The sequence below is a fragment of the Stenella coeruleoalba genome (assembly GCF_951394435.1).
Source record: "Stenella coeruleoalba genome assembly, chromosome: 2".
Taxonomy (NCBI): Eukaryota; Metazoa; Chordata; class Mammalia; order Artiodactyla; family Delphinidae; genus Stenella; species Stenella coeruleoalba.
Window position 1 is genome coordinate 178211963 of NC_137147.1, and position 13333 is coordinate 178225295.

Consider the following 13333-nt stretch of genomic DNA (forward strand, 5'->3'; position numbering starts at 1 on the left):
CCGTGGTGATCAGTTGCTGTCTGCAGTTTTGAGTGAGCACAAAACACTCTCTTTCTGCTTAACTGACATAATGATTTTGGTATATCAATACATTTATAATGGGATATCCATGCATATGCATTTGCGAAGTTGTGAGCAGTTTGGAGAGCCAGGCCTATGGCGTGCGAGAAGAAGGGGTGAAATACTTACCCTGGCCAAACCAAAGTGGACGGTGAGGAGGAATGAGAATTTATTAGGGAATAAATCATGTAACACCAATTAAGTTTCCTTCGGAGATTGAATGACAGACCATGTCAGGACAGGGGCTGGGGGAATTAATAATATTATATGCCCATGCTGTGATAATCTCTGGACTTCCATAATGTTTTATGCTATTCTACTTCATGTAATATCTTTCCCAAGAGACAAAATTATAAATTAGATAAGAGATTTAAATAAATGAGTTGGATAAATTAACACTCCATCCCCAGTAGATTTTTATTTTATTTTAGAATTGCATAGTTCTTCATTCTTTGAAAGCTCTGTTCTAAGATACCACACCCTTTGGTGCAATGTTGGAATCTTATTTTATTTTTCATTCAAATGCCTTGTAGTACCTTATGCTTCAGTGAGCCATTTTCAAAACTGCTAGCCTAGGATACATTATTTATGGGTAGATTGGGTATATTTTGAGGGTGAGTATCAGTGGCTCAAATGCAACCGGGGAGATCATATTTTCAGATCTTCCAATGTATTCAAACTCATCATGCAGCTATAGGATGCTGTTATAGGATGGATAGATAGATCAATCTGTATAAATATGCTGATTTTATCTATCAATCAATCATCCATCTATCTATCTACCTACCTATCATCTATTTATTGTCTGTCTATATCATATATCACCATCAATCCAACACGGATGGTTTGATGTATTTGTAAACCAAATAATGCTCACTATCTACATGCAACTATTATGGGTTTTTCATAAGTATTTATTTTCTTATTTTACAAACAGTATTTAATTATTTTCTTATTTTACAAACAGTTGTTGATGCTGAACCTACTCATACATTAATTACAACAAAAGGTAAGACCATTTTGAAATTTTAATTTCCATATCAGTAATATATCAATCAAATTTGTTTGTTTTAAAAACCACAGTAATCCCTTCCTATCCGCCCTGCACTCTCAGTCGCATTTCTTGAGCTATACTAGCCTTTGTCATTATGACATCGACCTTCCTTAAGTGATGCCCTAGGAGAGCAGGCCTTGGCGTCAGGTGGGTGTTCTTATCATAGATCTTACAGAGGACATTGATTGCTCTGTTACCAAGGGTTGCCCTATGAGAATCCACCGAGGAAATTTCTCTTAGAAATCCCTGTGATTTTTTTCTTTTCTTTTTTTTTTAAGCAATGTTTTAAGTTTTGATTTTATGGACAGCTTGAATAAGGAACTGATCCTCTTTCACTCATGTTGTTTGCTGCCAGAAACACTCAAAGTGAGATCTATAGCTTGCCTAAAGCCCCCTTATTAACTTCGTAAGTGCTGTCTGTGAACTAATACTCGTGTGTTCAGATTTCCACCACTCACTTTCTTTTTTCCCCGAATTATTTTGAAACAGGTGTAAATATTTTAAAATGATAAAATGTTGCACCGTGACCGTAACTTTTGCAGTTTGAGGCGCAACTGTAAAACTAGCACGACTTTCTTGCTGTTTCACAGTTTCGTAGATGGAAGATTCATTCCCACTGTAGATCTCAGCAACCTCAGCAAATGTTTTTCTTTCCTTATTAAGTTGAGAACTTTTACCGTTTCACTTAAAGGAAGCACCTTATGGCTTCTCTTAGGCATATTGGAGTTGCCAGCATCACTACTCTTGGGCTTTGGGGCCATTGTTAAATAAAATAAGGGTCACATGAACACACACACACAAAATAAATAAAATAAAATATTATACCAGTTCAGGGCTACGTAGATACATGAAATATTCTTGCAACTGCATAATCATCTTAACATGTAAAATAATCTTCTGTATCACATGGACTTCTGTTTTCATGTCCTGCATTCTGTTTGGCAAATGTCACTGGAAAGAAAATTTGTGAATTTTAGTCTTCCTAAGAAGAAAGTTGTATTGTTTCCATAGCATTCTACTCTCTGCCTCCCCTTAACTCGTTTCCTAACATGTTTATTTATTTACAGCTGACCCAAGGAAGATGGGCCCTTCCAAACCATCTTCCAACGTGGCAGGAGTGGTAGTCATAGTGGTCCTCCTGATCATAACGGGCGCTGGCTTCGCTGCGTATTTCTTTTATAAGAAAAGACGTGTGCCTTTCCCTCGAGAGGACACTTTTGAGAACACTCTCTATTTTAATAGTGGATCGAGTCCAGGAACTAGTGATACAAAAGATCTCATGGGCAACATTGAACAGAATGAACACGCAGTCATCTAGAATCACGGTGTGATTTAGGTATATTTGAATTTCATAAGATTATAACTAAAATGGTAAAGTCTTTCATTCAATGTGATTATTTCCTTTCAAATTAGTGCTGTATTACACTGGTCTGTCCTTTTCCTTTGCCTCATGGAAAAAATAACTGTTCATTTTCTAGCCTGGCAAGATGTTTTCACAAAAAAGGGATAGCAACATTGACTACTATGTTTAAAAAGATCTTAGGTGAATATACAGCACTGGTGTGTAGCTAGTGTCAACTGCATACAGATTACAAGAAGCCCAGAAACAACCAGCTAAGCTTCTTGAAATCGTTTAAGGAGCTCCCAAAGAGCTGTTACCCATTGAACAGTTATTCAGTAATTAGATGAGCATTTCAAAAGCCAAGTACAAAGAACCTGGGGTGACACAGCAATTTAGTCACTTTGTTTCTTACACCCATCTTGATTCTTACCCCAATGATTTAGAATTCTATTTTTACACGTGCGGAAAGAATAAGGCAGCTGAGAATCTTGTTTGCCCCAAGCAGGATTTTCCAGGCTGAATATTGCAAATGTGTTCTTTGTCCTGTTTTATGTATATCAAGAATGCAAAGATGTGAAATAAAAATATAAATTTGCATAACTGGATGTATTTAGATAATGTGAAATAGACATCAAAAACAAGGTCTAGGGCTTCCCTGGTGGCGCAGTGGTTGAGAGTCCGCCTGCCGATGCAGGGGACACGGGTTCGTGCCCCGGTCCGGGAAGATCCCACATGCCGCGGAGCGGGTGGGCCCGTGAGCCATGGCCGCTGAGCCTGCGCGTCCGGAGCCTGTGCTCCGCAACGGGAGAGGCCACGACAGTGAGAGGCCCGCGTACCGCAAAAAAAAAAAAAAAAGGTCTATTTTTAATGGATTTGTATTTTGGTGATCTTGGTAAGTGTAAATTTTCTTTTAACTGAGATTTATTTATCCATTTACTTTACACTTCACTGTACTCTGAAAATAAATGATATTATTAGTAGAGGAATTCTTTAAACTCTTCATCTGTTTGGGAAAAAAAAAGATTGTTAAAACACTGTGCATAAAATGAGTTTTTTACTGTAATGACTTGGCCAGTTTCCCTGGATCTTTCCCCTGTAACACTGACTTATTTCAGAATTCAACAATCAAAGGCGCTGTTATTGGGAATTAGGTCTTTAATATCATTTTCTCACTTTAACAATTCTTTTTTGCTTAAAAAGTTTTGCCTTAGATAAAGCTTTATGTACATTGTGAAATACATTGGAGGTGTCACATCTTGCATGGGTACCACGCTCCCAGCTCATTCTTGCCTTTTCCAAGGGGTTGCTCACGGGCAGAAATTCCTTACCTGAGGTCCCTAAACAGGACTCCTTAGATGGCATTAAGGGGTCTATGAAGGCCCCCCAAATTGTATGCAAAATGTCTCTATTTGTGTTTATGCCTTTTTTTTTTTCTGGGAAGAAAATAGCTAGATTTTCAAGAGAGTCTGTAATTCAAAAAGGACTAAGAAGTAGTGTACTATGTAGGAGGTAAGGTGAGGTTTGCAATACCCCACCTTAGATAGGTGACAGGTAGAAAGAAACAGGATGAGAGAGGTGGGTAATTGTGGGAAAGCTTGCTGAGAACAAACAACTCTCATGCTTCAGACAATAGAAAACCAATTGCTTTTATTTTCCTGGTAAGAACACAACATATTCCATTAGAGGAAGTTCCAGTGGAAACAATGGCTATGGTGTCAAAGGAGCATGTGGTTAATTATACTGAAAAAAATCTTCATATATACATATTTTTTTCTTTTAAGTTACAAGAGAAAGATGTGAAAGAGGAGTGTATGAGTGGGCACGATTTACAAATTCTTTACACAAGTCATTTTCATCATAACTCAGAGCTGCGTTTTTGCAGAAAATATTTTGGACTTCAAACAACATATATCTCAGACTTAAATGTCTTATCCTTTCAAGAAACTGTATTCGGCAGGGTGCTGAGTTTTATGCTTCACACCCTCACATTATCCACTCAAACATACAATCAAATAGATAAGTCACCTGTATCTATATATGTACCCAAATTAAGTAGTAACATATTAATAAGCATTTTTTTGGAGGGGGGGATGTTTTATAAAGCAGAGAAGAGCAGTTTTTGTTTTGTTTGCTTTTTTGCATTTCTTTTTGGTTTTGGTTGTTGTAGTTGATTTGTTTTGTTTCTGTTTAAATAAATTTATTTATGTTATTTATTTATTTTTGGCTGCGTTGGGTCTTCATTGCTGCACTCAGGCTTTCTCCAGTTGCGGCGAGCGGGGGCTACTCTTTCATTATGGTGCACGAGCTTCTCCTTGCAGTGGCTTCTCTTGTTGTGGAGCACGGGCTCTAGGTGCGCAGGCTTCAGTAGTTGTGGCACATGGGCTCAGTAGTTGTGGCTCACGAGCTTAGTTGCTTCGCAGCATGTGGGGTCTTCCTGGACCAGGGCTCGAACGTGTGTCCCCTGCATTGGCAGGCGGATTCTTCACCACTGCGCCACCAGGGAAGCCCCTGTTTTTGTTTTTTAACTGGAAATTCTTTCTGGGGATTAAATGTTTAAGTGCTCTCCTCAGTGGCTTTGCACTTGTTTTCATCAGAATTCCGCAGCCAGAAGATTCTTAAGGATATTTTTTTTCCCAGGTGAACTCAAAACAATGTGAATAGTCTGTAACTTGAACTCTAAAATTAAAGATGATATCTCGAGAGACTGGTAATATCTTGCTTCATCCATTTTCAGTGTTCACTCAGCCATCTGTTTGTACATTTACCCATTAGTTCAGGAAGTATTCCATGAGCACCTAATACATATGCCAGGCATTGAGCTAGGTCCTGGAGATTCAAATATGGGTGAGAAGCATTGCTTGTCCACAAGAACTGCACAGTCTAGCGGACATCCAGACACAAAAGATCATTTTGGGGGAAATTTTTATTGATGTATACTTGATGTACACTATTATATAAATTATAAGTGTTCAATATAGTGATTCACAATTTTTAAAAATTATACTCCATTTATAGTTATAAAATGTTGGCTATATTCCCAATGTTGTACAGTATATCCCTGTAGCTTATTTTATACCTGTTTGTACCTGTTAATACCCTACCCTTATATTGACCCCCAGCCTGTGACCACTAGTTTGTTCTCGATATCTGTGAGTCTGCTTCTTTTTTTTATGTTCACTAGTTTGTTGTATATTTTAGATTCCACTGGTAAGTAATACCATACAGTGTTTTTCTTTCTCTGTCTGACTTATTACTTAGAATAATGCCCTCCGAGTCCATCTGTGTTGTTGCAGATGGCAAAATTTCATTCTTTTTTATGGCTGAATAATATTCCATTGTGTATATATACCATATCTTCTTTATGAATTCATCTGTTGACAGGCACTTAGGTTGCTTCTGTATCTTGGCAATTGTAAATAATGGTGGTTTGAACATTGGGGTGCAGGTATCTTTTAGAATTAGTGTTTTCTCTCTTTTTTGGGATATATACCCAGGAGTGGAATTGCTGGGTCTTATGGTAGTTCTATTTCAGTTTTTTGAGAAACCTCCATACTGTTTTCCACACTGGCTGCACCAGTTTACATTCCCAACAACAGTGTGTAAGGATTCCCTTTTCTCCACATCCTCTCCAGCGTTTGCAATTTGTGTTCTTTTTGATGGTGGCCATTCTGACAGGTGTGAGGTGATAGCTCATTGTGGTTTTGATTTGCATTTCCCTGATGATTAGCAACACTGAACATCTTTTCATACGCCTGTTGGCCATCTGTATTTCCTCTTTGGAAAAATGTCTATTCAGGCCTTTTGCCCATTTTTTAAAATCAGGTTGTTTGTTTTTTTGATGTTGAATTATATGAACTTCCAAAACCTCATTTTTAACGTAATGGAATCTTTAAAGACACTACCTCTGAATTCAGTCACATTCTGAGGTTCTATGTGTTAGAGCTTCAACATATGAATTTGGCGGGGGACACAATTCAGCCCATAACATACTTCTATAATGCTTTTTTTTTTTATTGTCCCTTGTATTTGTAGGGTTCTCCAGAGAAGTGGAACCAAAGGGCTCTATACATCTATCCATCAGTTATCTGTGTCTATCTGTCATCTATCTATCATCTATCTATCTATCTATCATCTATCTATCTATCATCTATCTATCTATCATCTATCTATCTATCATCTATCATATTTTAATCTACTTACCTACATACTCTATAGATTTATTTAAAGAACTGGCTCATGCAACCTGGAGCTTGGTAAGTCCCAGATATACAGGAGAGGTCAGCAGGCTGAAGACCCAGGGAAGAGTTACAGCTTGAGCCCAAAGGCAGTCTGGTAGCAGAATTCTTCTGGCTCTCTGTTCTCTTCAGGCCTTCAGCTGATGAGATGAGGCTTATCCACACTGTGGAGGGTAATCTGCTTTACTAAAAGTCACCAGGGCCCAGCCAAGGGGACACATAAAATTAACCATCACACCACTTTATATGGCAATGGTTTTGTCATTTTTTTTTTTATAAAGGGAAAAGAAAGATGATGGAGTCTTTAGTACAATTGATCAGAATTTTTAAAAATCTTTGATAGTTTAGAAAAGGTTCTTTTAACCATACAACTTGCTATTGATAACATGATATAAATTTTTAGGATTATGGTCAAATATAGGAACATTTCTATTAAATTTCATTCATATACATATTCATATTCTAATATTTCTAAATATTCATATGCTAAATTTCAGGGCACTCATTTTGAGCCTTTTTTTTCTTTTTTGTGCGATAAGTAATCTCAAGTACCTTTGAATTTGATGATACTCACTAATCAGTTTGTTGATATTGTTTTTCTAATGGCATATTTTGATTGTTTTGGTGAGGTTGGTATTTTGTGTCAAATCAGTAAAAATTGAAATCTTTTTCTAATATGTTCATATGATTCACTTTTCTTCATTCCCTTCATTAACTAAGTTGACATAAAACCTATGAGTCTCTTCCCTACTTCAACTTGAAATTTAGCTCTTCCTTCCTTTTGGAGTTATCTGAAAATTCTCTTGTTCTTGTTTCTATCCTGATCTCAGAATAATTTCTATCGGTTTTGTGGCTAGGTTTTTGCTTTATTTCATATTACCTTTAACTTACTTGCATTTTCTCCTAATTATTTAATAAATAAATTTTAAAATGAAAAAATAAAGTATATTTTCTATACATCCAAATCTGCAGTCTGCCAGTATCTATGGAAGAATTTGCTGTTTCATTGAAATGTTCCAAAAATGTTTTCCTAGTTACATATTCCAAGTCGTATATTTGGTAAAGCTCCAATATCACAGTCCGATCAAAAAAGAAAATAAGTGTAGTTCTTTTATCATTGTATATACTATGTTACTTATATCTTCCATTTTGACTAGGCATTGATGATAACTGAAATTTCTACTTACATTTTTACACTCTGGAAATTGAAAGAATTTCTATAGCTTCTGGTTTCATGTATTTAATTGTTTCTCCTCTAATTGCAACTTACTTTGGTCCCATGTACATTACAATACACTTATATTGCTGTGTAAACCCTGGTCTTCAACCTTTCAGTCAAGGCTGGATAATTTGGTACAGTGGATTAAGTATATTACTAGAAGCTATTTGTGAGGTGACTTTTTGGTGTGTCAGTTTTACTAGGCTGAACTACAGTATTCAGTTAATCAAACATGAATCGAGGAGCTCTGGGAAAGAATTTTGCAGAAGGAATTAAAATCCCTAATCAACTGACTTTAAATTAGGGAGATTATTCTGGGTGGGCCAGACTTAATCAATTAAATGGTCTTAAAATTGGGCTTAAGCTTTTTTTTTTTTTTTTGGCAGGAGAGACTACTGCTGTAGCTAACAGCTTTGGCCCATGAGGTTTCACCTTGCTCCTGACCTTCCCTTTCTGATGGGCTGCCCTCTGAACTTGCTGGGCCAGTCTGGCACAATTGCATAAAGCAATTTCTTGTAGTTTCTCTATATACATCTTCCTGCCTCTAACCATCTATCTATCTTTCTTTCTATCTATCTATCATCTATCTATCTGTCTGTGTTAATATTTTCTACTGGTTCTATTTCTCTGAATCCTGACTGACATGCTATTCTTATACTGATACCACTAGTTATATTATTAGTAAACATATTATTCCACTATACCTAAACTGCATGTATTCCAAATTCAGTGTCCATTTACCATGATTCTCTCTTTTTTAAATTATTTTTTAATTGAAATATAGTTGATTTACAATGTTGTGTTAATTTCTACTGTACAGCAAAGTGATTCAGTTATACATATATCTACATTCTTTTTTTATATTCTTTTCCATTATGGTTTATCACAGAGTATTGAATACAGTTCCCTATGCTATACAGTAAGACCTTGTTGTTTATCCATTCTATATATAATAGTTTGCATCTGCTAACCCCAGATGGGAGAGACATGGAGTAGGAATTTGGGGTTACCCTGATTCTCAAAATTTCTCATGGTCACTCTAACAAGACTTAACCCAAGAGGAAGTTTGACAGAAGGGTAGTTGAAGTGGAGAGTCTGGAACAATTATGGTTAAAACGTCTTACTTCTGCAGATTTTATTTAAGAAACATGACCACATGAAAGCACTTCTGGGGCCCCTCCCAGGGGTTTGGAAGGGACCCATGTGAGTGAGGGGCCCCAAAGCTTAAGTTTTATTCGCTTCCCTAGGGAACCAGTCTGAGTGTCAGGAACAGCTGCTGAGAGGTGGCATCTGAGTAGAGACTGAGCAGAGTCTGACGGGATGATAGAAAGTATCTCGAGGGGTAAGGAGGGAAGGTAGGAATGGATGCCAGAGACAGGAAAAACTTGAGCAAAGCCACTGAGATGAGAAGCAGCTCATTGTCATTAGGGAGGAAAGTGAGATGCATGTGGTCAGGGGCTGGAGTTTAGGAACTGGCTCAGCTACTGACAGGAAGTCATCTTCTCTTTGGTCCTCCCTCTGCTTGACCTGCTTTCACAGCATCCTGATGTCATGTCAGGCTCTGACCTGATGACACGTCTAACTACTGCTTTGCCTTAAAACCCACAAAATCAAAGCTGCATGTGTGACTTGGCTTCATTTAGAGAGGCCCTCAGAAATAACACTCTTTTTTACCGAGACACTCAAATTTGGAGTTTTAAGTTACTCCAGTAAACTTGGTAAGAATTAGGCTCAGAGACCCACCTCCCCCCGAGACTTAGGTCATATAACTGTGGGATGCATAGAACAATTACTGGCTTGTCTCCATAACAAAATTGGAGGTGGAGAGTCCTATCTGAATTTAGAAACCTTTGTATTATTGGGAATGTAAAGCACCTATATTGCTGAGAAGTTGTCTTCTAATGACTTAAGGAAAACCTATTGCATTGGCTATAAATGGATGTCTCAACACTGGTTATACATTGTAATCACCTGAACGTCACCCCAGACCCATGAAACTAGAATCTAGGTGTGGCACTCAGGCATTGGCTTGACTAGCAAAACAGAACAGAGCAAACAGATAAGAACTTCCCATGAATTTGGTGATGAAGAAATATGTTAAATAGTACTACTGAGAAGGTTAATTATTCAGGATTCCTTATTAGTTCAAAATTCTTGACAACATGAATACAGTAGTATGACTCACAGTTATGGGAGAGCAGTTGGTGAATTTTCTGATGTAGAAAAGCTACCCTGAATATCATTTCATTTTTTTAAATTACTTTTTAATTTGTTACCAAAGAGAAGATATGACCCCAAATAGTAACATTATAATTTGTTTCTTCATACTTCTGGTTTTTCTTATTGTCTCCAACTATCAAATAAGACAATTTCCTTAAAACATTGTTTTGGATTTTAAATGTTATCATAAAAATGTTTTAGAAGACTTCTGCTGGAAACGTTGCCCAAACCTCTCAACAACATACCAGGAGCACATATTTTGGTATTAGAATTTCTTTAGCGTTCTGTAAATAATGTTTTTCATTTAGAAGGGACCCCTGACAGGCAACTTCTTTCAGCAGAAGGTGACACTAACATTGGAAAGGCTTTCTGAATTGGTTGGGGATCCTGGCTATGCTGTGAGGGCTTTAAAATATTAAAGTTATTCATGGCAGGTCTGCAGGATTAGGTTTTGGCAAAAACTACTGATCTCATTCAACTCGCTCTGCGGGTTGAGAAAACCTTTCTCCTTATGGGTCTGGTTACAGCTCATGTACATACAGTTCCCTCATTTTCAAGAAACCTACGAAGCTACCATGTTCTCTTTTCTGTTGACTTAATTTGTTTTCTTTAAGGGCAAGAAAGTTCAAGACTGCCTGGGCTTGGTCCTGATTTGGAGTTTAGGCAGGGGTTCTCAAACTTTGATGGGGATAAGAGTCACATGGAGAGCTTATTCAAAATACCAATTCCTCTGGGCCCATGCTTGCGATTCTGATTAAGTAGACCTGGGTCCAATCCTGGAATCTGCATTTCAACAAGCATCCCAAGGGATTCTGATGCCCTCAGGCTGTGATTTTGATGAGCACTCCATTCTGGAATCACTTTACATTGAGGTTTCATTCTCCCCAAAGCTATTAGAAATCTCACATAATCCGTGAGGTCAAAGCCTTATAGCCATACAGCATGGGAGTTAACGAAAGCTGCAGTTTTTCTATTCTTTCTGTTACTTAATCAGGAACTGTAGGTGCTAAAATCCACTTCTTCACTTCTTTTCTGAACTCCCTTATATCCTCTGCTATTGTCTGAATGTTTGTGTCCCCCAAAATCCATATGTGAGACCTAACCCCCAAGGTGATGGTATTGGTGAGGTCTTTGGGAGGTGATTAGGTCATGAGAGTGGAACCCCCATGAATGCGATTAGTGCCCTTGTAAAAGAGACCCCACAGGGACTTCCCTGGTAGTGCAGTGGTTAAGAATCCGCCTGCCAATGCAGGGGACACAGGTTTGATCCCTGGGGCAGGAAGATCCCACATGCCATGGAGCAACTAAGCCTGCGAGCCACAACTACTGAAGCCCGTGTGCTCTAGGGCCTGTGTGCCACAACTACTGAGCCTGTGTGCTGCAACTACTGAAGCCTGTGCACCTAGAGCCCGTGCTCCGCAACAAGAGAAGCCACCGCAAGGAGAAGCCTGCGCACCACAAGGAAGAGTAGCCCCTGCTCACCTCAACTAGAGAAAGCTTGTGTGCAGCAACGAAGACCCAAAGCAGCCAAAATAAATAAGTAAGTAAATAAATAAATATTAAAAAATAAAATAAAAGAGACCCCACAGAGCTTCCTGCCCCTTCCATTATGTGAGGACACAGAGAGAAGATGGCCATCTATGAACCAGGAAGCAGGTTGTCGGCAGACACTGAATCTGCTGGTGCCTTGATCTTGGATTTCCCAGCCTCCAGAATGGTGAGAAATAAATTTCTGTTGTTTATAAACCACCATATATCTTGTTATAGAAGCCCCAATGGATTAAGACATTCTCCCAATGCTGTAGTGTTTATACATTCCCTTCACAATCACCATGAATGAAGATGTGTGAGTTGACAATTTGTCCCTCTTATCCAATCTTAGAACATAAACTCAAGGAGGGGAAAAGCCAGACATTATGTTGTCCTGGGCAGAACCCTAGATCTTTGTGGAAAGAACCATTTCTCTACACTGTTGGCGATAACAGAGAATTGTTTATCACCATAAAGACGCTCACCTCATGGAAATGTCAGTTTCCTCGGGTCAGAGTTTGCTCAGCTTATAAAAGGAAGTAAATGGAAACCTTCTCATGCTCGTGACCATCTTAACTCTGTAATCCAGCTTTGTTCTCTTGAGAAGTGAAAGAGCGAAAGAATCTTCATCTGCTTCTTTGAGAAAACTTGCCATAAATCTTTCAAAGAGGAATTTGTCTCTTATTTTGCCCAAGTTTTCTGGAAATCAGAGTAACCCTTGGCTCTAAAGGAAATAATAATAATAAGGCTCTAATAGGGAAACTGATTAAGTACCTATCAAATGTCAGGCACGGAGACAGGTTATCAAATGAATTCCAGCTTGTCCTGGAATGTGTTCTGCTCACTGCCATGTGCCACCCTGGGGCTTAACTCCAAAACTCAAAGGCCCTGGCTCTTGAACTGGGGACACAGGAGGGGAATTTGACGTATCCAATGAAGAAGAAAGGAGGGTGTGGGATTGATAGTCTCCAGGGACCTACTTCTCTGCATATGACGTTGCCTTTACCTGGCAAGGTTTGACTCCGTCCAGGAGACACCAGCTTGCAAGATGGGCTAAACCTCTACAGTCTCTCTGTGTTTGTGTTATTGATCTTGGGTCTTATAATAAAATGTTGCAATTTTCTCTGGGCATGTCCAGGCTTCTGTCTGGGCCTTTGCTGCCATGTGTCGGTAGGCTGTAACTAGAGATGGATTACATAAGAATTGCTTTTGTTGGGAGTCTTTCTCCATATCCTACGTACTCCGCCAGCCCCCTACCTGTGCCGTGAGCCACCTCCCCATATGGACTGCAGCCTGGCCAGATACACCTGTGCTGGTCTCAAGCACCTACGGTGGGTGTGTCACAAAGCAGGAACTGGGACTCCTGCTTTGACTATCCACAGGGCCACTCCCCACCCAATGAGGACACCCAAGCCAAACTTGCAGAGCATGAAGGAAGCAGACCCAGTTTGGGACCTCAGCCTGAGCAGCTGATGCGGACTCCACTGCCAAGCGACGGAGAATCTGGGACAGCCTCCGAGAGGCCTTGGCCAACTGGAGCCTGGGAAGCTGCTGTTTTCCTCGGAGCTCAACATCAAGATGCGTAGAGGCACTGGGCTTGTTTCGCTTCCTCCTGGCTCACGTTTCAAAGCCACGTCTCTTCCTTAACAAGCAGCAAAATCTCGATCCTCTGG

The 13333-nt window shown here is 39.0% G+C and overlaps 1 protein-coding gene across 3 annotated transcripts in view; it reads left to right on the forward strand.

The window, feature by feature from the left end:
* MRC1 (mannose receptor C-type 1) overlaps positions 1-4897 on the forward strand; it is a 107827-nt gene extending 102930 nt beyond the window's left edge. For all 3 annotated transcript variants that reach the window (XM_079913786.1, XM_079913785.1, XM_079913784.1), the window contains 2 exons: positions 1028-1069; positions 2182-4897. In XM_079913786.1, the coding sequence (XP_079769912.1) occupies positions 1028-1069; positions 2182-2432 (293 nt within the window). In that variant the 3' untranslated portion in view covers positions 2433-4897. The remainder of the gene's footprint in view (positions 1-1027; positions 1070-2181) is intronic.
* Positions 4898-13333: the final 8436 nt, after the last annotated feature.